The sequence below is a fragment of the Spea bombifrons genome, chromosome 12, assembly GCF_027358695.1.
Source record: "Spea bombifrons isolate aSpeBom1 chromosome 12, aSpeBom1.2.pri, whole genome shotgun sequence".
Lineage (NCBI taxonomy): Eukaryota > Metazoa > Chordata > Amphibia > Anura > Pelobatidae > Spea > Spea bombifrons.
Genome location: NC_071098.1, coordinates 30,449,192 through 30,473,295, shown reverse-complemented (window position 1 = coordinate 30,473,295; position 24,104 = coordinate 30,449,192). Strand labels below are relative to the sequence as shown.

The 24,104-nt window shown below is 43.1% G+C and overlaps 3 protein-coding genes across 4 annotated transcripts; 2 read left to right on the top strand and 1 right to left on the bottom strand.

The window, feature by feature from the left end:
- Nucleotides 1–194: 194 nt before the first annotated feature.
- KCNN4 (potassium calcium-activated channel subfamily N member 4) lies at nucleotides 195–13,855 on the top strand. Its single transcript, XM_053451695.1, has 8 exons — nucleotides 195–611; nucleotides 5,542–5,637; nucleotides 8,718–9,139; nucleotides 9,505–9,640; nucleotides 10,034–10,144; nucleotides 11,049–11,167; nucleotides 11,549–11,618; nucleotides 12,119–13,855. Exons 1-8 carry the CDS (start codon nucleotides 318–320, stop codon nucleotides 12,263–12,265), a joined length of 1,395 nt encoding a protein of 464 aa, XP_053307670.1. The 5' UTR covers nucleotides 195–317; the 3' UTR covers nucleotides 12,266–13,855.
- On the bottom strand, nucleotides 8,085–17,326 carry LOC128469899 (zinc finger protein 445-like). 2 transcript variants are annotated; one of them, XR_008346002.1, is made up of 2 exons: nucleotides 17,215–17,320; nucleotides 8,085–8,136 (listed from the first exon to the last, which is right to left on the bottom strand). XR_008346002.1 is itself a non-coding variant. In XM_053451693.1 (2 exons), the coding sequence occupies exons 1-2, from the start codon at nucleotides 17,296–17,298 to the stop codon at nucleotides 14,920–14,922; spliced, it is 2,103 nt and encodes a 700-aa protein (XP_053307668.1). In that variant the 5' UTR covers nucleotides 17,299–17,326; the 3' UTR covers nucleotides 14,514–14,919. The 2 variants fall into 2 exon arrangements, 1 of the variants encoding a protein (XP_053307668.1); XM_053451693.1 differs by lacking the exon at nucleotides 8,085–8,136 and adding an exon at nucleotides 14,514–16,938 and having other exon boundaries at nucleotides 17,215–17,326.
- A 1,646-nt stretch (nucleotides 17,327–18,972) lies between these two features.
- SMG9 (SMG9 nonsense mediated mRNA decay factor) lies at nucleotides 18,973–24,104 on the top strand. The gene is made up of 14 exons (XM_053451984.1): nucleotides 18,973–19,072; nucleotides 19,575–19,734; nucleotides 19,925–19,999; nucleotides 20,194–20,413; nucleotides 20,618–20,715; nucleotides 20,886–20,998; nucleotides 21,310–21,421; nucleotides 21,579–21,674; nucleotides 22,079–22,164; nucleotides 22,392–22,498; nucleotides 22,633–22,740; nucleotides 22,991–23,116; nucleotides 23,660–23,804; nucleotides 23,952–24,104. Exons 2-14 carry the CDS (start codon nucleotides 19,579–19,581, stop codon nucleotides 24,028–24,030), a joined length of 1,521 nt encoding a protein of 506 aa, XP_053307959.1. The 5' UTR covers nucleotides 18,973–19,072; nucleotides 19,575–19,578; the 3' UTR covers nucleotides 24,031–24,104.

The following is a 24,104-nucleotide window of genomic DNA, read 5'->3' as shown; positions in this document are numbered from 1 at the left end:
AGAGGAAAAGAAAACTTTGGGGAAGAAGAAGAAAAAAAGGAGATAAGTTAAGAGAGGAGAGTAGGGAGGAAAAAGAGAAGGGATGACGGTTCAAAGAGTAAAGAAAAACGAAAATAGAGGAGGAGGAGAAGTGTAGGGTAGGATTTTTTGGAGTTTTTTTTTTTAAGAAAAGGAAAAAGTGAGTGAGGTAAGGAGTGATTGAAGGAGCGGCGTTGCTTTCCCCCGTTGCCTACGAGAACACAGGAAGCCGTGGTTTCCTCTGCTGTCTCTGGTAGCCGGGCTGGGCTGGGACCCTGGAGACGTTGCCAAAGAAGCACATGCGAAGGGGCGGCTGGCCTCTGTTTACAACATGCCTTCCTGCATCCCGGGGGAAATCAGCCCGCAGCGACATGCAGACCAAGGAGCTCACCGAAATCTCCATCCTCACCTCGCCGCCATCCAAGGCGGACATCGCTTGGCAGCCCCCCTCGGAGAACCTGCGCAAACTGAAGAAAAGGAAGCAGCTGGTGGACCAGAAGAAGAAGCTGTCGGCTTGGACCCTGTTCCTGGCGCTGTTGGGAATTCTGCTCATGGTCGTCCACACGGAACTCCTGTGGTTCGGAAACTGCCAGGTATGTACGAAGCAGAGCGGCGGCAGGTGTCTGCCGGGATGTAAAACGCGCTGTCGGGCTAGAACTTTGACCAATTACTTTATTTCAGGATCCCCCCCAAAAAAAAGTTGCCTGGGCATTCTGCAGAATGTCTACCTAAACCATGAACGAATACGGGACAACCCTAAATATTCATATATAACAAAGATCGTATTTAGGCATAAATGCATTTCCAGTACTCGAAGAGTTAAATGGACGCCGGCAATGCCAAGGTTTGCATGGGCATTATGTTTCACACTCCCAAGCCATATCGCTTACTGGCGTGACGCGCTGTTAGCCGACACTGCCCCGATCACCTCCCCGGAGCACGAAAGTTGCCCACCAACGGCCTTAGAGGGGTTAAATTAACCGTGACCATTGCTAAGAAGGGTTAACGAGATCCCTGCCCCTTTAAGAGACGGACGCCGTTTTGAATTAGTTTGAAGAATAGTTTTTGGCGCTCCGCAGCGTCTGGTTCTTTAACCCTCCGCGATGTTTCATACCTAATGGCAGGTGGTCCTCGTCTGCTGGATGTTTTTTTTGAGCTCCTTGTAAGGCGGAGAGCCCACCCGAGCCATCTGGAACTCCTAATATTCCAAAGCGCTCCAAATTTGTGTTAAATGTCAAAGTTTTTACATAAGACTCCTGCTCCAAAGGTTATTATTTTTTTTTTCTCCCTGCACATTATGACCTCATCAATTATCCGTTAACGTTGGAGTGGTATATACTATCCAGATGTTGGGGAACTTCAACTTTCATTTACCTAGCGGCTAAATATATGCATTATTAGCTATTATTTCTAATTTTTGTGACTAATAACCATTAGTTTTTGTGTATTTTTATGAATTGTGAAATCGTATAATGAGCAGAAATTCTGTAACTTTTACTTTACGGAGAAGGTGTAGATAAATGGAACCGCCTTCAGGCAGAAGTGGTAGAATATCTGAATTCGAATTCCCAAAGACAAGGACTGTTGTGTCCAGTAACTCGTTTCAGTTCTCTGATCTCCAATCCTCCGTCATGTTGATGGGAATTATAGTCCAAAACTGGCCGTAGGGTTTGCAGGACATCATGGTAGTTTGGGTAACGATGTATTTAAAGTCGGCGCTTCTGTAGACCTCGGATACCGCAGCCAATCGGTGTTTCTGGATAATATTTGGCACACGGATTAATGACACAAAGTCGTTTAGTTAATCACGACAAGCAATAAAACTCTGGCCCAGTTTCACACTTAGAAGAGAGCTGGACCGTTCTGGCTTCTGGTTCGCCCCGGATTTACATTTTAGAGAGGAGAGAAAAAAGAGAGAGGAGATAAGAAGGAGAGGGGAGAAAAAAAGAGAGAGGAGATAAGAAAGAGAGGGGAGAAAAAAAGAGAGAGGAGATAAGAAAGAGAGAGGAGAGAAAAGAAGAGATAAGAAAGAGAGAGGAGAGAAAAAAGAGAGAGGAGATAAGAAAGGGAGAGAAGAGAAAAGAAGAGATAAGAAAGATAGAGGAGAGAAAAAGAGAGGAGATAAGAAAGAGAGGGGAGAGAAAAAAGAGAGAGGAGATAAGAAAGAAACATTTAAATACATAAAGGGATTTAACAAAGGACGGGAGACTTGGCGGGGCAGAATGAGGCTGATCTGCCCCATTCTGCCCCGGCTGCAGACACCTGGAAAGTAGGCAAACAGCACATCGCCCAGACTTCAAAAAGAACAAGAGTTTCACTTTAAGACACAATCGTTCTTTTAATTTGTTGGCCGTTCTAACACTGACTCTAAACACATATATGGGGGGGGGCATGCATTTTATCTTTGGTTTCCCCAGAATTTGTACCTAACTCTATGTAACGTTTAAAAGTGTCAGAACAACCGGCTCGCATTCACCAGTAACGTCTTTACATGGGATCTGTAGCTTGCCACGTTACCTGATCAGCGTTTGACAGTCAGAAACAGATTTATTTATAAATGACTTATGGTTTATAGTCCAATTAAGCCGTAAACCTTTTCAAAGATCAAAAAACCCATCTTTAACTCTTTTGATTCAGAAAGCGTGGCATAAATCTGTGCCTACGACAGGGGTTAAGTAACTTATATCATACTAATGCTCTCCGTTTCCCTCCCTCCTTCCTTTCTCCTATTCTTCTCTTTGCCCATGCGCCGGGGCCAACTTCCACGCTGGCACAATCTCCTCGGCATCACGTGCTTTGCAGAACAATGGTGCCACAATGAGTTAATCTGTTGCACAAGCCATTTATTGGAGAGACCGCAAGCCAGAAGATGACACATGAAAACATTAGACTGTGGGTTACTCCATAAATACCCCCCCATGATGGATTTAAAGAGACCTAGTCACATGGGTCCCCCGGCTCGTCACACTCCCTCATATGCAAATGAATCTGCGTTACATCAGATTCATTTGCATGTGGAGCCCCACGATGATGTCAAACGAGGAGGCACCTAGTATGAGACATCTCCAAGGGAGTTCCCTCGCATCATTCCAAAAAAACCTCCGACATTCTTCTGGAATTAGTGTCGCTTTCCTTTAAATCATCCTTCCGAGTCTGAGTAACCCTAATGAATACCTGCACACTAATGTCCGGGTCTGTCATTACAGCCTCAAAAACCCAAACCAAAGCTATTTCTGGTATAAAAAGTACCAGCCGCGGGTAACCGTCGAGCTACCCGCGGCCAACTGCGAAGAAGAGAACATTTTGGAAAATTTAGCCAATTTTGTACTCAAAATTATATTAAAATATATATTTTTATTTTTACAAATTCCTTATCCGGAGATATTCTTCAGTGCCCACAGAGCACTTTAATAAGCATTCTTCTTCAGTTGGTGTTCCAAGGACAGGACACTGTCTCTTTAAACATAGTTCAAGACCTTTAACCCTTACGTCTCCCTTACGTGATGTACCTGCTATGAAACATCTGCCATGTCACAGATTTTACCCCAAAAAAATTCAAAACTGTTGCAAATCCGTCATACTTATCCCCCTCCGCCGTCGCGCTTCCAGGATTCCTCCAAATGCGTATATTTACACTTACTGATGTTACTCAGCTGTGTTGCGAGAAAATATATTTTGTTTACATGACGCCTCTCCGACTTTTTCGGACCATTTCTGTTTTTAACCCTCGACGGAAGCAGGAACTCCCGATTGTTTCAATCCTCTGAGACGAGATAAAGATTTTTTTACAAAGCCCGCGGACTTTCTTTAAGTGCATAGGAAGCGGGATATTTGGGAAATCCGAGGATGTATAGGGGGTATGCTTGGGTTAGAGCTTAAAGTCTTGAACTTCAAAGACGTCGTTGACCCGGATACAACTGCCGAAGAGAGAAAAACCATTGAGATAATAAACTAATTTTATCTCCTTTTCTCAATAAAGCAAACTAATTATTTATTACGCATAAACAGGCGTTTAGAGCCGAGGAACAAAGATCCTTTGATATCCTTCTAAAACACCAACCAACCATGAGTATTGTAACGAGAAGAAGCTCCACACCCTTTTTATCGATGTATTGCACTTCTATCTTTGTATTGCTTGCCGTCCTGTGTTTAGGAGATAGTGGGTGATTGTATGCTTTGGGTTCTCCCACCGATATGCATTGTCAGAGGGAAAAATGGTTGACAACAAGCTGATCGACTCCATATCTGTATTTGACCGAAAACCGTCCAGGCTTCTAGTAAATCATCCACCGGTTGGGGTTGAGGGAAAGGGCAGGTTGTTGTGGACTTCAAAAGGTAAATTCTAGGAAGCACGTTGTGTGACTGGCCGTGAAAGGTCTCTATGCACGAATGTTTCAGCCAGCTTAGAGCAAGATGCAAAAGAATGTCTCTGTGTCACCGGGGTAACATTGTATAGGACCGAGCCGCTGAAGGGCAGAGGTCTGATGTTCCCTAAGTCAGCAAAGATAATGTTTGCTCTGATAGTCAGTACCAGGAACGACCCTCCCGCGTCTGGGATTACAGACTAACGCCTCTGCTACGCAAAGCGAAAATCAATACAGCCTGATAAGAGGGACAAGGGATGCATTGTCCCATAAATACCGGTAGAGGGATAGAGTTTGTCTGTGGGTATTTTGACGGAAGGTCCGGACAGAATTAAGTAGAGTTTGAGGACCCAGGTATGATGGACTCCTAGTCAACACCATAAAATGTCACCAAAATTAGCACCTAAGGGTCAATGTCTAGAAACTAGCCCTCAGTCTTTTAATTTGACCAAATCCTGGAAGGACCACAGGTCTAGGAGACAATGTTTGGCACCAGGTGTATCTCTTCTGCCAGACTTCCTCATATAATGTGGTAATAACTTAGGTTTCCTCTAAATAAAGGCAAGTTCATAGTTGGCGTCCTTCCCTCTGATATCAAATAGTTGGTGTTCCTCCATTATATTTTATAATCACAGTGGGCGACATGGGTGGCTTTAGAGAAGTCTTTGCCCACAATCATATTTGCCCATTACTGATACATTTTAACCCTATCTCAAACCTAAAGTTTCTTATAAAAACCCTATTTATGAAACAATAAATTATAGAACCAAATGAATTGTCACTGATCATTAAAAATCCACCCATTACGTTAAACACTATCGATGAAGATATGGCTGTCCCTTTAAAGGCGGCTAACCTTTCTCCGGTGGCACCGTTGGATCTGATGTTGACTTTAGCTAAGATGTTTTCACTAAATATGATTTATTTGAATAGGACATTTAATTTACAAAGTGTAATAGGGCTAGAAGGGTTTATTTAGGCAGCGAGCTGCAAACGCTCGCAGGATTTATTTGATTAGGCTTAATCAGAATCAACATTCTACTTTACATAAATAGAATGCGATGTATTAAATTGGGTCATCAGGCCACATTCTATTTACGTAAAGGGTTATTTCTATATGTCCGTTGTTCTTCACTATATGTCCGTTTTTTTCTTCCAGTGGTTTGTCTATCTGTTTTTGCTCAAATGCAGCATCAGTTTATCCACGACCGTCCTGATTGTCCTCATCATCACCTATCACATCAAGGAGATTCAGGTATGTGGGCGCACCCCAGCTATAAAAATTGCTGTCTGTTGCCATGATAATGGGTAAGGATGTTGGGAATTGTAGTCTTCAAGAGTCGGATAATCACAGGGTGGTGAATTGAAGATGGGGAATTGATACAGACCACCGTTTTTTGGAGACCTCAGCTTCAACGGCACAACTAAAAATGAAAGTGCTTGTTTCGGGCAGAGATACAGAGAATTCCTAGTGGCCCTTGAGGATTGTAATAATTGTGCGGTCCTGAGTTCCAAGCCTGTGCAATTGATTGGGCTAGCGAGGGGTTAAAGTCTTTTAGCTTTTGCATAACCTCTGTCCTGCTCCCTTTTTCTCCCTATACATTCATTGACTTTTTTGTAATAACAGCTTGCGATATTACAAAGAATGGGTCATTGTCTGGGTGAAGTTTGCCTCTCTAGGAAAGGTATTTGTAATTAGTCGCCAACATAGGTTAACAATTCACTTTACATTAATCAGCAGCCAAAAGTTAGACAGAAAATCGAGCGACGTAACAAGGGCTGTTCCATAAATAATGGTGGGAACACCGAGTAGATGAAGATTCCACCTAGGCAAGGCGATGATGACCCTCGTTCACGCACTCTTCTCATTAGCTCTTTGGGACAGGATCAGTTTTTCTTATCGGGTTGAGTGATGTCTCAAGACAAATCGGCTTGGGGTGTCTGGACATTGTAGCTTTAATCAAATAACATCATTCTTTTTATTGGGTCGAACCCAGGAGAACACGGACCTCATAGTCTACCCAAGAGACAATGCTACAGTAGGTGGGGGTAAGGAAAGGTGGGACAAGAAATGATTTCGTGAACAAGGTCTGCATTTCCAACTCATGGAATATCCTCAACCCAATGGATGAGTTGGTCCCCCTATGTCGCTAAACTATATTTCTTGGATAATATCTCCAAGTGGTAACATTTTTGTTATTTCTGGATGGTTGCACGGTTGTAATGTTCCATTCGGAACACACCGTTTGTGTGTTGTACAAGGTGGAGAGCTACTCCTGGCATGAGGAATGATGAAGTCCCTATGATGTAGAATTGGTCTGATATGGTGCCAGACTTGTGATTAACTATACAGCTATTTGGGCACTTCTTAATTAACCAACAATGGTTGAGCTTTCTGTTGACTTTATTATGTCTTTTTTTCCCCCCAACGCTTTTTTCGGTCAATTCAATCAATTAAACTTCCAACAGTTAGAGACATGTCTAAGGTATTCACATCACAATTAATCAATCTTGTGTTTAGTTCTTTGCGTCCTGTTAGAGGAACCTGGAAACAATGTACGTTTCACATGATCCAAGAGCTCATTTTGAAGCCTATCCTTTCCTTCAAGACAAAGCTTTGTTGGTGGGCCCCATCTTTACGTCAATAACATTTCAGATCCGTAGACATGTACAAATGTAACATTGTAACCCAAGCATTGCAACCTTTCAGAACTGTTTAGTTAACCCGATGACAAAAGTCACATTGTATACCCCCTTCCAATTAAGTCTTCAGTCCCAAGCGGGATCTATTCACAAACATTATAGATTTTGGTTCATGGAGAAACAGACAAGAACCATTGACCCATTTAGTATGATGAAACCTTAATCAAGCGTTGGTCTCGTCTTAGATTCAGGAGCCATATGCCCATCCCATGCATGTCTAAATCCCCTCACTGTATTACCCTCTACCACCTCTGCTGGGAGGCTGTTCCACTTATCTACCACCAGAAGCTTGTATGATAAAACACAAACTCACAAGGCGTAAAGTGCACTTAAAGATTAGAATAGAATGCTCCTGCTTTTTCATGCATTGCTTTAAGCTATTTTAAATGCCTTCAGCTTTAGTTTTTACTACAACCCCTACGGGCTAGCCAGACGCATTAGAGGTCACGGGACCTCTGTTCCAACACATGGAGGTATGAAAGACATCGCAGCTGGGTGTCTGTTTCTGCGAATTAGTTGCATGACGGACACGTGTGACTAATCCGTCCGACTTCGAGCCGTTCCAGCACACAGCAGGATGTAAGTGAACCATTAACTACTCATACTGTGTGTTTTATAGGTGGGGCACATGCAACCGAACGTACCCTGCCAAAAAAACTTCTAGAGAGGGACATAACACACTTAGTATGTAAGTTATAACGCAACCTTGAGACGCACACCCAGAGGACAGGCAGTGCCATTGTTTCCATTCTAGAACTGCCAGATGGCTTTGCAACATTTCGCTTTGGCGTTCCAAAGGTTAAAACCACCGGGGGCGGTAGCGTGTGAGTCGGCCGGCGGCCGCATCTATATGGAATAAATACGGTTCTAAATGCAAAGATGTTAAAGGCGCAGTTCCACTTAGACTTATTGAGCTCTTGGAGATATTATAGAAATAAATGTATTCTTATCTCGGAAAGTAAAAGAAAGCGTTAGGATGGCTTTTTTCAGTTTCTGTGGCCGCCACCTATCAGTGCCCGCGTTTGTGTCACATGGCACGTTTGCGCATTCCCTGACAAAATACCAAAAGCGGCAAAATTTTACACGATGAAATAATTATTTATTGGAGAGGGATTGGTATCATACTTTGCCTTTCTTGTATAGTTACATAGTAAAAAAAAAAAAATAAATTCATTAATTTGAACATTTCTACAATATCTCCAAATTCATAGAAACCCCCCAAAAAACTTTGGGTTAAAATTTTATGAGCAATCAGAATAATTAATTTTTTTTAAATTAAAATCCTGTTAATTTCTAATATGAATCTGGTTAATGGTATATAATCAGTAGATTCCGCAGCTTTAATGCCCTTACTATGAATGCACAATTACAGGAAGAACGTACATTAAAAAGTGCGAGAATGCTCTATATTACGACTAAAGGGTATAATAAACTGACTTGAATGTGAAGACCGTCATGCTAAAATATGATTTCATGGATGTCTCTTCACAGAATTCCAGGTAGGACCAAGTTGCGAGAACTCAATTTGTTAGAATAGCATCGTACGATATAGAATGTTGGGGCTTAGATGTTCTCTAAAGGTTCTTTACAGAAGTAATTCGCTAATTCTGCCTATTTTTTCTTCCGACGCAGCTCTTCATGTGCGATAATTCCTTGGTGGATTGGCGCATCGCAGTCAACGCTAAGAAGTTTGCCTGGATCCTCCTGGAGATTGTCATATGTGCCGTTCACCCCTTTCCCTCAGAACGTCAATGCGATGATCCCGATCAGATTGAGATGACGGACAATAATACCGTGGCCTTCCTCTCCCACGCGGACATTTTGTTGTCGATTCTCATGTTCCTGCGCGTGTATCTGCTCCCCAGGACAGTGCTTCTCCACAGCCGGGTGCTGGTGGACGCCTCTTACAGAAGCATCGGTTCCCTCAACAAGATCAAATTCCAGTATCAGTTTGTGATGAAGATCTTGATGAATACCTGCCCGGGTCGTGTCCTCCTCATCCTAACCATTTCCTTGTGGATCGTTTCGTCCTGGGTCCTGTCTGTATGTGAAAGGTCAGGAAAGATGGGGTTTTGAATGGGTCTTCTCACTCTTCAACCGTTGGATCAATAAAATCTTGAATAAGATCATGCTAGCCAATCAGATTACACAATGGCTCCTTAAAAAATACCTCCATTGATGAGAATATGGGGTCTATGTACAAAACAGGACAATAGCTACTAGATTTAACGTATCTATTAAAATCTCAATTTCTAGAATTCGGTGGGGTTACCTGGTGTGTCTTAACTCAATGAGCCAACTGGTTAAGACAGGCTAACTAGTTGCTTCCGTGAACTAACTCTTATTGGTAAAGTCTGGGGTGGAAAGGGTTACTTTTCTTGCCATCTGTACTAATGGTCGACCCATTTTGTCTTCACAGGGAAAACATTAACCACTCTTTTTCTCTGACCAAAGCCATGTGGCTCATACCTATCACCTTCCTGACCATCGGATACGGGGATCTGGTACCATACACTGTGTGTGGCAAGATGGTGTGTCTGTGGACTGGAGTGATGGTGAGGCCACGGAACGCGAACAAAATGGGAGAGAGAAGGGAAAGAGGAGAACCAGCCAGACATAGGTGTAAGGAGGATGGAAGTGATGTCATAAGGCATTATACTCGGAGATAGACATAGTTTTATATAAAGACCAATCCTCTATACTGACCCCTAAAGAATTCCCCCCATGGACATATTACCCTTCCTAGAAACCTTTATATTACAGACAGATTAAGGGACTCATTTATATCAATTGCTGTGCTAATTTCTTAATCCTTAATACACCTGTCCCATGCATGTCTAAACTCCCTCACTCTATTAACCTCTACCACTTCTGCCGGCAGGCCATTCCACTTATCTAGCACAGTCTAAGTATGTTGTAGCTCATGTCAGCCTGTGTCTGTGTTCTAGGGGGTCGGCTGTACGGCTTTGATAGTCGCTGTAGCCGCTCAGAAGCTGGAGTTTACCAAGGCTGAGAAGCACGTGCATAACTTCATGATGGATATACATTACATGAAACAGGTAAAATGCCCCGGGGGGGGCAAAGAAAAGCCCTAAAATATAAACTGTGTATGGGGAGGGGCTAGCATAGAGGACAGTTATAAATTAGGGAGTAGGTGGGAGGGGAAGTGGGCGGAGAGTGGGCATGGCCAATCACCATTCCCCTGATTGGAGAAAGTGACTTGGAGACCCAGGGAAGAAGCGCTTCACCCGGAGACTCCGGGTCAAACCTGTAGAGTTTCCAGATTATGATGCCGTAGTTCCTTTAAGAATAATTCATTCTTTAATTTACCTTGCTTAATATTGTTTGCCTTCACATAAGTAAAAAAGAAAGATAAAGAAATTACCAAATATAAAAAAAACTTGAGAAAATTAGAGACAGATGTAGCGTAACCTCGTACTTATTGTCGTTAAAAAAGCATTTCTATAAATACCGACTATATCCTTGAAACGAACACGGTCTAAAGAGACTGTTATCCAACGCCAGATCTTTCCGAACAGGAGCATAGATTTTTACGCTCACACAATGCAGTCGTGGGCGAGGGGAGGCTATGACTTCAAATTTCTTTATATAGTTGGGTCACAAGGTCTTAACTTCCTTATAGGAAGCAATTAAGATTTCCATGCAGGAAAACACAATTTTATGAATCCTATTGTACCAAATGTGCCGCAGAACGTTTCTTAATTGAGAACAAATGCTGACGATGACAACTGTTCCACCTGTTGTTGGCGTCAACTCCCACAATGCTCAGCTAGAATTAGACAGAAATCCACGAAAGACCAAGTAACTAGAGCCAAAAATAAATAAATTATAAAACCAAACGTGGGCGATTTTTTTTTTAGGCAGATTAACCGGGGTTTGGGGAAAAAAATCTAAATTCGGTACATCGATACATATCAGTATAACCTGTCTCCTTTCTTATAGATCAAATGCGCAGCCGCTAATGTCTTGGGTGAGGCTTGGCTTCTGCATAGACACATGAAAAGAGGGGAAAGTGCCAAAATCCGACAGCACCAGAGAAGACTTCTTGAAGCCATACACATGTGAGTCAACACGGAACTTGCCGGTGGATTGGACCCATTCAGTCTGCCTGTTTTTAAAAGACTCAAACCTTAATCAGTCGTTGGTCTCGTCTTAGATGCAGGAGCCGTATGTCTATCCCCCACTGTATTACCCTCTACCACCTCTGCTGGGAGCCTCTGACCCTCTGTAGAGGCTGTTGAGACCAAGAGGTGGAGATGTTTATTTGCATACAAAACTTTTTGCCATTCTCAACATAAAGCTACACAAACCTAGCCGTTCTCCTGGTTAAAATATGTTCTTCTACAGAACAAGTTCATCGGTGGGCTGAGAATCTAAGTGATTCCCGATGAAGGACTAGGTTGGAGATGACTCTCTTTCATCTGTTTTGATTTCTTCTACAGATTCCGACGTCGACGAATAAGACATAAAAATCTAAAAGATCAAGTGAACGCCATGGTGGATATTTCCAAGGTAATCAGCATTTAAAGGGTAATGGGTCAAGAATCTTTGTTTTTCTTTTTTCTGTTTTTGAAGAACAATAGGCTTCGTTCTATTTTCAGAATGTGATAACATGAAGCTTCCGAGCTGTGAAATCACTTGGAATAAATCCTTAAAATGTAATATAATCAAGATGAACAAGAAAGATAAAAACACATACTTAATGAGGGTTCAGTGTCTTTGCGTTGGCCACTAGCTGCAATAGTCTAGAACAAAAAGTGTCCACTAGCTTCAATAGCCTATAAGAAAGAGTCTTTGCTACTAGACAAAGCTTTATGTCACATATAAGTGATGTATGATCATTCGGGGAGGAAACACGAAACTATGAAAGAGCTACTTATTTTACGTAGTTGGTTCCTTTTTACTACTTTCCACTTTTCTACTTCCTGCGTTAATACACATGTTCTGTAGGACCCATGGAAACTTCTCCAACGTCAAAGCCAATGTCTCTAACCACTCCGTTTCTTCTCCAGATGCAGATGATACTGTGCGATCTGGACTCCAACCTCAGCTCCTCGCACCAAGACTTGGAAAAAAGGATCGACCAGTTGGACAAAAAGTTGGATGACATCAGTAGACTAATAATGAAGGCCATAGAGACTCCACAGCTATCACAGTGAACCATGGATTAAGAGATGGAAGATGTCCACCACCTTGGGGTTATCAGCTTCTATTTTAATGACCCTTCACTGTTAGCTGCTAAGACATTTTGTAGGAGCCTCTGCTCCTACTACACCACTACCGACGTCCTTTATTTTGGAGATAACGAGGCTTTGATTTAGTCCAGTGTCATTAGATAATCACCGTGTCTGGATAATTCGTCAGATACTGATCGAGATGATGTACAGCTAGCGTCTTGAGTTCAACAAAGAGCAGAGAGGTCACGTTCTTAGTAATGTAAGGAAAACAGGAGATCCGTGATGCAAACAATGTTTGTCATTGGAAATGGCGATCAATGGACGCCAGGGCATTGTACAGATGGCCGAGAGGATAAGGTACCATGCCGGCTTAGGCTTGTTGAGTTACGAGCCCTCTTTTTGAAACAAGGTTGCCGAGAGCACAAGCCGAGAATGTTCGATTTACAAAGATTCCTGAAGACGGCACCGACAGTGTTTGTAATAGATCAGACCTGAGCTTGGCGAGTATATACTTATAAAAGCAATAATCAAGGTGGGATAATAGGTATTTTTTATAAAATTGTATAAATCTATGCAAAATTATTTTTATTTTTTTCCAAAGTGAAAATACTAAACTTTTTTTTTTTACGGGCTGCTTGGAATATCTCAGAGTTTGGCTCATTTTAAAGAGAAACTCCGAGGAGATTTGTAATTAATATCTCTAAAAGTGATGACTCAGGTGATCGAGACGGACCATCTTAAAGATTGCATTGCTGCTCGCGAATTTAGACCTCCTTTGTAACCTGTAAATGTCTAATAATGGGGCTTATTCACTAAAGAAAGCACTTGTTGGAGAGTTATGGTTTCAGCTCCTGAACATCAACGTAGATCATGAAGGTCCAACTCTAGCGAGCTTCTGGCATAGGAATAGCTTCTCTGCTCCTGTATAATGTATAGTTATATCAGTGAGATTCCTGTAAAGTCTCCTCACCCATAAATTTATACATTATACAGGGCCAGCTCAGATCTTCTTGCTAGAAAAACCTGCCAGTGTTGGCCCTTCGTAGTGAATATCGAACTAATGGACCACAGCTCTCCTGGAAACTCTCCGTTTAGTGAATGAACCCTAATGGCTTTCCCCCCCAAAACGAAGCATTTTTTTTAAACAGCAAAGGAGGATGAATCCATAAAATTCCAGCTGGAATGTTTAAAAATGATTCCTCCTCGTTACGTTCCCCTCTTCCCTTCGAAATAAGCTGATTCTGGCACCTTGGCAAAGAGATGACAGATCTCAGGTTTACTTTTACTTTAAAGTTTTACTTTAAATGTTGGTTAAACTTCTCAAGTGGTGTCCATCCTCGTCTATAATTTGTGTGAGATTTCCCTTTGAAGGTGAATCCGAGGCAAACATTCCTTTAATATTAATAATGCCATGGTGTGGCTGGACGGTTGTAGTATCGGTGCCAATTTCCGCCACTCCACTTTTGGTTTTTACTTTGGATTGTTTGGTTTCTTAGGGATAATAGTTTACAAGTCAGCGATTCCAATTCATGTGCCTTATTACTGCTACAATAAAGAGCTTTTGTAAACAATCTCTTTTGTACATAACATAAATTTGTATATTTTGTAAGAATAAAACTTAGACGATGATGAATGTTTTCTGTGGTCTTTTTTCTTCTAACTTTTCCAAACACAGACGAGTCTCACTGGCACTTATATTTCTCACTTTGAGTCCTGGGGGGGGGGTGACATACTGAACTACAAAAGGACTTGTATCAGTATAAAGTGTCCTACTGTTGCCATCTAGTGCCGAGCTTGTGCCTACCAAGGTATTCATATCTGCCATCGGCACGGGCAAATCATGACCAAGGGTGGCAGGTCCATGGGGGAGGCAGACGTTTCCGGTGGCCTGCTACGCAATGGGTCAGTTACAGGAACGATCCTCTGTATCCGAAACTCGCCCATTAAAGCGGCCCTGCCACTTTAAGGCCAGTGACTGCCCAATTACGTCAGTGCTGCAGCCGGGCTGGGGCATTGTAAGATAACACAGGGTGGAAACAATATTTATTAACAAAACAAGTCACGGCGCTGTATTCACCAGAAATTCAACCACATCCAAAAAGTTTTCTTCAACGCTATAATATGGATTGTGATAAAAAAATAAAAACAGATTTATCAAATGCTATTTTTCCTTCCACTTTTTAAGTTCTGTAAACGGACCCTATGAAATTTACAGGACTGTACAGTCAACAAATAGTAACCAGATCCTTTATTACATTTACAGTTGTGTTGGATGATGATAACCGGTAGCTTAAATATGTCCATCCTACAGAAAAAGAACAGACCGTACAGTACATGCAGAAAGTCCGGTACCACAAGAGCACCAAGTCACATCACAACGCCGGCTTCGGGCTTTTGTTTTAAGGCCACACACGCTATTATGATTTTCCGGGTTTTTTCGTCAATAGCTCACATCCAATTCCAGAAACATTCTAGAAGGTAATTTGTGTCCAGAGAACAGTTTTCCAGTTGTGTCATCGTGTAACCCTTGTATATGGTGCCCTCTACTGTTCCATGATAAAAATGGAAAGGAATCGCTCTTTAGTGCTCAGATTTAACTCTTTCACACACACACATCTATCAAGGGACCTAAAAGCTTAAGCTTCCAGTCTTTTTGCTCTGTTAGCTTTGCTGTTCGCCAATGAATGCCACAGGTATCGAGGTAGCCGGGTGAACGCTGCTCCACATTTGCACTTGAAACGTGATACAAGTGGATGGCGCCAGCTGTGGGCGCGGAGCTGACAGTAACCACGAAGAGTGCGTCCGCACACAGAACATATGAATGCCGTGTCGCCTAAGTGCTGTAACTGATGGCGAAGGAAGTGCAAAGGTCCAACGAGGTTTCGACCGCAGTCGCATTTATACTTTTTCAGTGTGCCACCTTGGTGCGCGCTCTTCTTGCGCTGGTGCCGTTTAAGCTGCCAGGATCGTGTGAAATAAGCACCACAATCTCGACAACAACTCGACAGCTGCGATCGTCTGGAGACGTGTTCCAAAAACGCGTGTGACATGGACAATGGGAGACGGACGGAAAGCTTGCTCTTCGTATCACAGAGTTGACCATCCCAATCACCTTTAGGTAAAGTATGTTGACCTAACTGTCCTTCTACTTTGGCATTGACTTCAGCTTTCTTTGCCATCACTGAACTCTCAATATCTAGATGGTACAAGGTTTTATTCTTAGAGCCTTCATCGTTTTTTTCTTCCTTACTTCTGAAGAAAAACTTCTTCTTCTTGTGACCATTTTGATGTCGGATGAGCGCGTCCGTAAGACGAAATGTACGGCCACACTCTTCGCAAGAGTGGAACCTCCTTCCATCGCTCTTTCCTTCAGTATGACTACTTTGTGATTTCTCCATCTGTGAAGGATCCTTAGTCTCTTCTATTGCCCCTGTCGCAGCACTTTCTCTTCCAAGGGTATATAACATTGGCATTTTGGTGGAAACATCACTACCACTTGACAACGTTCCTTTTGCCGTCATCTTATGCGCATTTGTACCTTGTTTTAATCTTGGGCAGGATCGCTGGCCTAACCTAATCGAAACACAGCCTTCTGCTTGCTTTCCATCTTGACCTCGTTCCACGGAACGTGCCAGCTGAGTTGTTCTGTCTGGGTCAGAAGAGGCACCTAGAGTCTTTAGCATAGAGAATTTAGGGTCCTTATAAAAGCAAATGTGTATGTCTAGGTTGTACTTGCGTCTAAACAAACGCTCGCATTTGTCACATTTGAAGCGGAGAGGGTTGGGTGGTTTACATGGTTTTCTTATTCTCCATGGTTCATACTTCGTAGAGACAGCATGGAACTGCTGAGTTCTCAGTAGAGTGACTGGCGGTGGTTCACTATTTAAAATGGTGTATACCGGCTGAATGTTAGACACCTGTTGGGGTCTATCGATGTAATACTGTTGTATTGCTTGAAAGTCTTTCTTAGCCTGGACATGCATTTGTTCCGGGATATCATTGTTGGGTTCATGACTCTTTTGTTGCCCACTGACTTCCATTTTGCTTTTAGCACTAGGGGTAACTTGCACAAGAGTCTTCCCATTTTTGGAAGGGAAGCCCATGGCTCTCTTCAAACACAAGTGTTTCTCTAGGTTGCACAAGCGTCGGAAATGACGTCCACATCGCGAACACGTGTGACTTCCCATTGAGGGCTTTACGCAGCCGCTAAAATTGGTGTTGACATTGTAATAACTGAAATTCGGAGCAAACAAGTGCTTCATGTCCTGCGGCCAGTTCGTTTCTGGAAAGCCACTGCACAAGTTTGAAGGCACCTGGTCCAAGGCTGAGTTCTGGAATACATAGGCCTCAATCTGTCTACGAGGAACATTGTTGTATGGGGTATTCCAGAGCCCAGGTTGACCATCTAATTGGGCTCTGTATAAATGTAACCCACTGGGTAGACCACCAGATACTGAAAACATGTCAATCTCCCTGTTTACTGGTCTTCTTTCATTGTTCTGGATCATAGCTTCAGTGGATGAAGACTCATATGGCTTCACGTTTTCACTTCCACCACCAGAGATAAGAACAGGCTTCTGTTCCAAATCATCATCGCTACTCAATTCGTCCAGGAAATGCATATCGTGCCAACCTGACAGGTTCTGCGTATTCTCCTAGTTGAAGATCCAGAACAGAAAGAAGAGTCAGGTCTCAAATATGTCATGGCTACTTACATGGGGGGGCTAATTCTACTGGTCCATGTAATGGTCTCATGCTGTGAGAAATTAAAACATGAGGTCCTCTGAAACCTACAATGCCCTGCCCTGTACCATGTAGTGTTTAATATGTAAAGGTAAATCTTTTCACCATGACCTTCCCTTTGAAATTTATATTGTTCGGTATATATATATATATATATGCAGCCTGAGGGACCGGCGATCTGTACACACCACTTTCAACGGTGACGGCCCCTCCAGAACACCCTCCTTGAGTTCGATTTCAGCACCAACTTCAAAGCCAAGGGTGGCGTCCATACCTAGAAATCAGGAATTCTGATCACCTGCAATGAAAAAAACCTAAAGGTCACTTTTAGTAACCTGTCCTTTCGGGATCCCATAAGAAGTACAGTAAGTCATGTTTACTCCATTCGATGCTCGGTCCCGGGATTCCCAAACACTCTCGAAAGACATCTAAAAGTTCCCATACTTCCTAGATTTCCGATCCTCTACTGATCGGCTAGCGTTGCTTAAATGATTAATTACATGATTATATTATATAATAATTCTAGAAAATTAATTACTCCTCGTATCCGCCCATTCCTCACCCAAGAATCCACAAAAACTCTGGTTCATTCACTTATCATTTCCCGTCTTGACTACTGCAACACTCTTCTGGTTGGCATTCCACTGTCTCGACTCTCTCCACTACAGTCTATCCTAAATGCCGCTGCTAGGCTCATCTTCCTTGCACGTCGCTCCTCTTCTGCTTCCCCCCTCTGTGAATCCCTCCACTGGCTCCCAATTACCTTTAGAATTAAATTTAAGATCCTGGTACTGACATATAAGGCCATCCACAATACTGCTCCTCCGTACATTTCTGACCTCATTAGCAAATACTCTCCTACTCGATCCCTACGTTCCTCCCATGGGCTAAGGCTCTCCTCCTCACTCATCACCTCTTCCTTTTCCCGTCTACAAGATTTCACTCGAGCTGCCCCATATCTCTGGAATCTGCTCCCAAGGAACCTTCAGCATTCACCCTCCCTCCCGACATTCAAGAAACATCTAAAAACCCACTTCTTCAGAGAAGCCGCACCATCTTAGCTGCTAGAACATCCTTGTCACTGATACCCCCACAATACCTCTCACCCTTTCTCTATGCCTTATGTTTATCACCCCATTTTCCCTCTAGATTGTAAGCTTGCGAGCAGGGCTCTCTCCACCAAATGTATCGGTTTGTCTTAGTCTGTCAATTCTTGTCTTGTCATATCCCTTGAATTTATGTATTGTATTAAGCGCTGCGTAAACTGTTGGCGCTATATAAATAAAAGATAATAATAATAATAATACTCCTAATTGGGTATAACTTTCAGCTTGAAATGATAATTCTAAGGACAAACTGAATCACCTTCTCTGACCTTCTAAATCTGTTTCAATAAATTACTAAGCGTTCACCTTTTTATAGTCAGGGAACCTTCTATGATGATAATGTGACCCAGGAGCTCAGCAAATTGGCCAATCACAGAGCAGATTAATGTCAACCCCCCCAAAAAAAGAAAGCATCTCAAACTTTGCATACAACGTATCAAGCTCCTTCCTGGAAGGAACAGGCTGCCGATATGACAGGAAGTAATGGCAGGCACCGCACAGCATGCTGGGAGCTGTAGTTATGGATTTAAGGAAGGGTAAAAGTAACACTACAGTACCCGGCATGCAAATGAGGAAGGGGTGAAGTTATTTAAAGGGAAAGCGCATGTCATGTGCAGCATTTTATACCCATATTGTAACTGGGATTAGATATTCATATTTATTTATAAAGCATTATTATTAGTAGTATTATACACATATTTACACACAGCTTCATCCTTTCCTTCATTTTCTTATCAGTAATGCCGCATTCTTTTTTTCTCGTTGCTATGGTAATTCCGCCCCACCCCTCTTATCACTGTTACTACTTTTCCAGGGGTAGGAACTCACCTCCCCCGGAACCATTCTACACTCGCCGGTTTCTGCCAGTAGGCGGCTGTGTTTTAGTGACGGACTGAGGTAGTTTAAGCTGGCAGACGGGAAGGGAATCCATACAGAGTGGGTGAGTGGGCACCCACCAGGGGTAGAGGGCAGAGGGGAGACCCTGAGGTGGGATGGGGTGTACATGGCAACAATATTTGTGCTAGGCAGGGGTATATGGCATACATGTGCCAGACAGGGGTGTATGGCATACATGTTCCTGGCATGAGTATATGGCATACATGTGCCAGACAGTGGTATATGGCATACATGTGCCAGACAGGGGTATATGTGGCAAACATGGCATCTATAATAGAGGGTTACATGTCAGCTGTGTGATAGACAGGGATACATGGCATATATGAGACTCGGAGGGGTATATGGCTTGTGTGTGCCTGGCAGGGGTATGTGGCATTTGTATGCCAGGCAGGGGTAGGTGCCCGTTCTGTCCCAGCAATAATAAGATTTTTTTTTAAAAAAACCAGAGCGTCTCCTGAGCGTGAAACGGGATTTGTTGTTATTGACTTGAAATCTTAGTTGAAAATATAATAAATTCTTTATTTGATTTGACTTTCGCCCGACAGAACCATGTCTGACTCCGGACACAGCCAGCCCAGCACGTATATCCCAGGACGGAACAGGAGACGGAGGTGGATGGACCAGGGTCCCACTGGGAATCTCAATCTCTCGGAGCCGGGACGAGATAGAGACCCCGTTCTGCGCGACCGCGACCAAGACAGATGGGTGAGTAAATTCTCACAACGATGAAAAAGTTACAATTTGATAATGCGATAAAAATTTTTTTGTGGGGGTTTGTTTGCTATTTGGTATGACCAGTAATTAATGATCACCGGAGTGGACACTTCCCGTATATCCACTGATGCAGCCGGAGTCTTTTTGAAGTTTGACATCTCATGTGTTATTCCTCCTTCAGGACGGGAATGAAGAAAGCAGTGGCTACACTATACAGAAAACTCCCATCATCCTGGCCAAGCCGACCACCGAGCGTGTAAGTGAACGGCCCCCCTTAGTACATTTTTTTTTAACATCTGCATCTTCTCCTTCAGCTAAATGTTCTATTTTACTTTTTTCATCTTAGTTCATAGAAACTATTATATTATTCTGGATTATGTGTGTGTATATTATATATATATATATATATGTATATATATATATATGTATGTGTGTATTTGCTCCATTAAGGGGAAGCCGGCTCCTTCACCAGCCCCTGCTGCCATTGAAAAGCCGATTGTCCTGATGAAGGCCAGAGAAGAAGGGAAAGCTTCAGCCACCACGGAGAGCCCCTCTCTACCGCCAGCCGCTGCCGCAGCAAAGGTGGAGAAGGAAGGACAGCGCCCCACTCAACCGGTATATCAGATCCAGAACAGAGGCATGGGCTCGGCGGGCAGCGGCAGCGTGGACCGTAAGTCTTGAAAGGCACATGGCGTTTTATAAATAGAAGATATTTAACATATAAAAACAACTTAAATTAGTTAAAATTGACAATATCCAGTGACATATAGTACAGAAGGGGGAGAGCGACCGGCCCTTGCAGGCTTACAATCCATTAGGGTAAGTTGAGTTTTGCTGGCAGTAGGGTCTCACCCCATTTCTTCTTTCCTGACAGCTGTGGTGGGTCAGGCAAAGTTGATGCCACCTCAGAAGATGAAGCACTGCATCAAGCTGGTGGACGAGTACATGAACTGGTGTGACAGCGCCATCGAGGTAAACTAGTCACCCGTGCCTTTCCCTCACAGATAAAATATATTGCAAATACAAAACATATAAAATATATATTAAAAGAGGTGTATACATTATTCATGAAGCATGTTCCTCTCCCCAAATAAACCAGTTTTGGGTAGTAATCTAATGTGCTTTAACTACTCTTGTTCCAGTTCCTCTTGGATCAGACAGACGTTCTTGTTGTTGGCGTCCTTGGGTTACAAGGCACCGGGAAGTCCACAGTGATGTCTCTTCTCTCTTCCAACTCGCCAGATGATGACCAAAGGTACCTGTGAGATGCTTGGATTGCACATAAGGCTGTTGCTTGTATTGTCTGTACTGCCTGATGAGTTGGTAAGAAGCAAAGCAGGCTGTTGGCCCACGTTTGTGATTTCATATCGGCCTGATCAGCAGGAATGGGGCTGTTGGCGCATGCTGACGATGTCCCAGCCACATGATCAGCTGGGGCTTGGCGTTCCCTACAAATACTAATTTTAAACTTCAGTGACTACCCCTCCCTGTAAGAATTACAGACTGATTGGACACCCCTGCTGTTATTTTATATGTTTTATTATAGATTTGTTCATTCCCTTTCAGGTCCTTTGTGTTCAGGATGCAAAGTCAGGAAGTGAGGGAGAGAGCCGGGAACCAGACAAGCGGCATCGACTTCTTCATCAGTCAGGAGCGAATAATCTTCCTGGATACGCAGGTATTTATTCTAAATATATTATTCACCCCCAGCCCACCCGTACCACCCTTTTGGTTTAACTTTTTGTACATTATACGATACTATGGCATATACTTTGCATGCTAATATATTTATTATTTTTGATAATATATATATATTTTTTTTTTCCTGTTTTCAGCCTATTCTTAGTCCAGCGATACTGGATCATTTGATTAATAATGACAGGAAGCTCCCTCCGGAATATAACCTTCCCCATACTTACGTGGAGATGCAGGTATGAGATCGCCCCGGAGAACAGACACGTCCGGTGTTAGACATGAGCTTTCCACTAATATAGACGTACTCGAGGCACGTGAGACTTCAGTACAGAATTACGTTTCGCCCCACTTTCTGATTCCGGAAAATACGTCTCCTCTTTACCGTTTTAATTCAAAAGCCGGGGTGGAAAAATAAACCAGTCCCTTTTAATATACAATTCTGCTTGTAAATATTTTATTATGTTATGTGGTTTTCCATTCATATTCCCACCCAGGCTTGGTCAGGCAGATCCTGGTTGTATGAAAGAGAATTAAGCAAGTTTTGGGCTTACAGGCATCATACAAAAATGGGACACAATCATTTTATGGCCGTTATACCAGTAGGAGTCTGAAAATGTGTTTTTGTCTCCTTTGCGCGTAGTCCCTGCAGATCACTGCTTTCCTCTTCACGGTATGTCACGTAGTCATCGTTGTCCAGGACTGGTTCACCGACTTCAATTTATACCGGTGAGTTGGAGTTGTGTGAGTCTGGTATATAAATGTAGGCATCTCTCCGATAACACAGCTAAATGCGGAGGGATTGTGGATGAACTCTGTTGGTCTAATTTTTTTCCCGTGGCATCGTTAAGAAAGAACCGCCGGTACCGGCAGCTACACGTCCAACTTGTTTCCTAAAACTGAAAACCATATATATTCTCAGTCTGTTAGACTTCCTAACACGAGCTTCCTATCAGGTTTCTTCAGACAGCCGAAATGCTTAAACCATCGACTCCATCGCCCAGCCACGAGTCCGGCAGCAGCTGTGGGTCTGATGAAGGCATCGAGTATTACCCCCATGTGGGTAAGTAGAAGCACCCCTAGCTCTTCAGTCGTCCATCTGAAGGTTTACAGCCATAGGGATCAATTAACAGACAATATGCACATTTATCGTCATCCAGCGCTATGAATAACGTATATCGCCCTTTGTCTATGAAGTTTTTTTGCAGAATAAGTCCAAGCGGGAGGATTTCTGCCCCCTCAACCTCAAGCAAATGCACACGGTGATAGACAAAATCATGATGCATTCCAGGCTTCGATACAAAGGTACGGTTATAACAATTTATAACAAGAAGGGAAAGATTACCTAACCGTATAAGTGAGAAACCGCACAGTAATGTACCCGGGATGCTGCATATTTAATAGCTTACAGTCACTCATGCCGTGATAAAAGCGAGAGGAATAGCAATGCCGGCAATAAAACATGGTTTCCAAATATTTTAGGGATAATTCTGTTAAGAAAAGGTGCAACGAGGAAGCATAGGTATGTGTTACAGTTTGCTTTTGCACTTTCCAGGCACGCTCTCCATGGTGGACTGCAACATCTTCCCTGGCCTTCCTTACGACTTCCTGGAATCCGAAGTCAATTTATTTCTCGTTCCGACAATGGATACCGATACCGATGACAACATCACCAGAGCAGGTGCTTGTCTTCTAATCAAAGGGCTTTCTCAGAGACCCTCTGCTAGGCCCACGAACGGCGCTAAACGCAGCAGGGGGTTTCAGAAAGTGACTTATGCAGTTGCTGAAAATGTTGATCTTAAAATGAAAACCAGGCAGAAAGGAAACTTTGACGCCTGGCTTAATCCAACGCCCCAAGGAAGCACAGGTGATATAGACCGGTGGTTGAGCTATGGGAATATATATATTATATATATATTTTATATATATATCCATGGAGTGTTTCCATGTTCTGCTTCTGTTGGTTCCTTGGAGTCTTGACACCTGCAGTCTCCCACCGTTGCTTAAGCCATGAGAATCCTCAGCGTTATATGTCTGTAACGTATAAACATGATGGTTACGATGCGGTAGTGATAACATGTCCATACCCTTGTAGAACCCCGGTCATATTGAGCAAGAAGTCCTTTGAGCCTCCCCAGTTTTTCTAATCAGAAGACAGACGCCAGAGTTCTTTATTTGTTATTTGAAATATGTAACCGTATCTTCTGTTCCGTGTGTCTCACAGGCTCAGGAGGGAATCCCCTCTTTCCTCTGCTTCCGGGTTACAAAGGACACCCCAGTTTCCACTCCCTAATCAGCCGACTCCGAAGCCAGATCACGTCCATGTCCCGACCTCAGCTTTCACACACTATCCTGACTGAAAAGAACTGGTGGGAACCTTATTCATAACTACGCTGATTAAAAAACATACAATCGCTGATACTGATTTTTGTGTTGCCTTTACCCCATTCAGTAACGTCTCCAGCTCTCTTTTCTTTCATTCTTGCACTCAAGCGCGTTTTATTTTCTTGTTCCAGGTTCCACTACGCGGCTCGGATTTGGGATGCAGTGAAAAAGTCATCGGCGCTGTCTGAGTACAGCAGATTACTTGGTTAATGTGTGGCGTACGTGGGGATATCTAACGTGGTCTAGGGGCGTGTGGACCAAGATCCGCCATCGAAGGCCGGCAA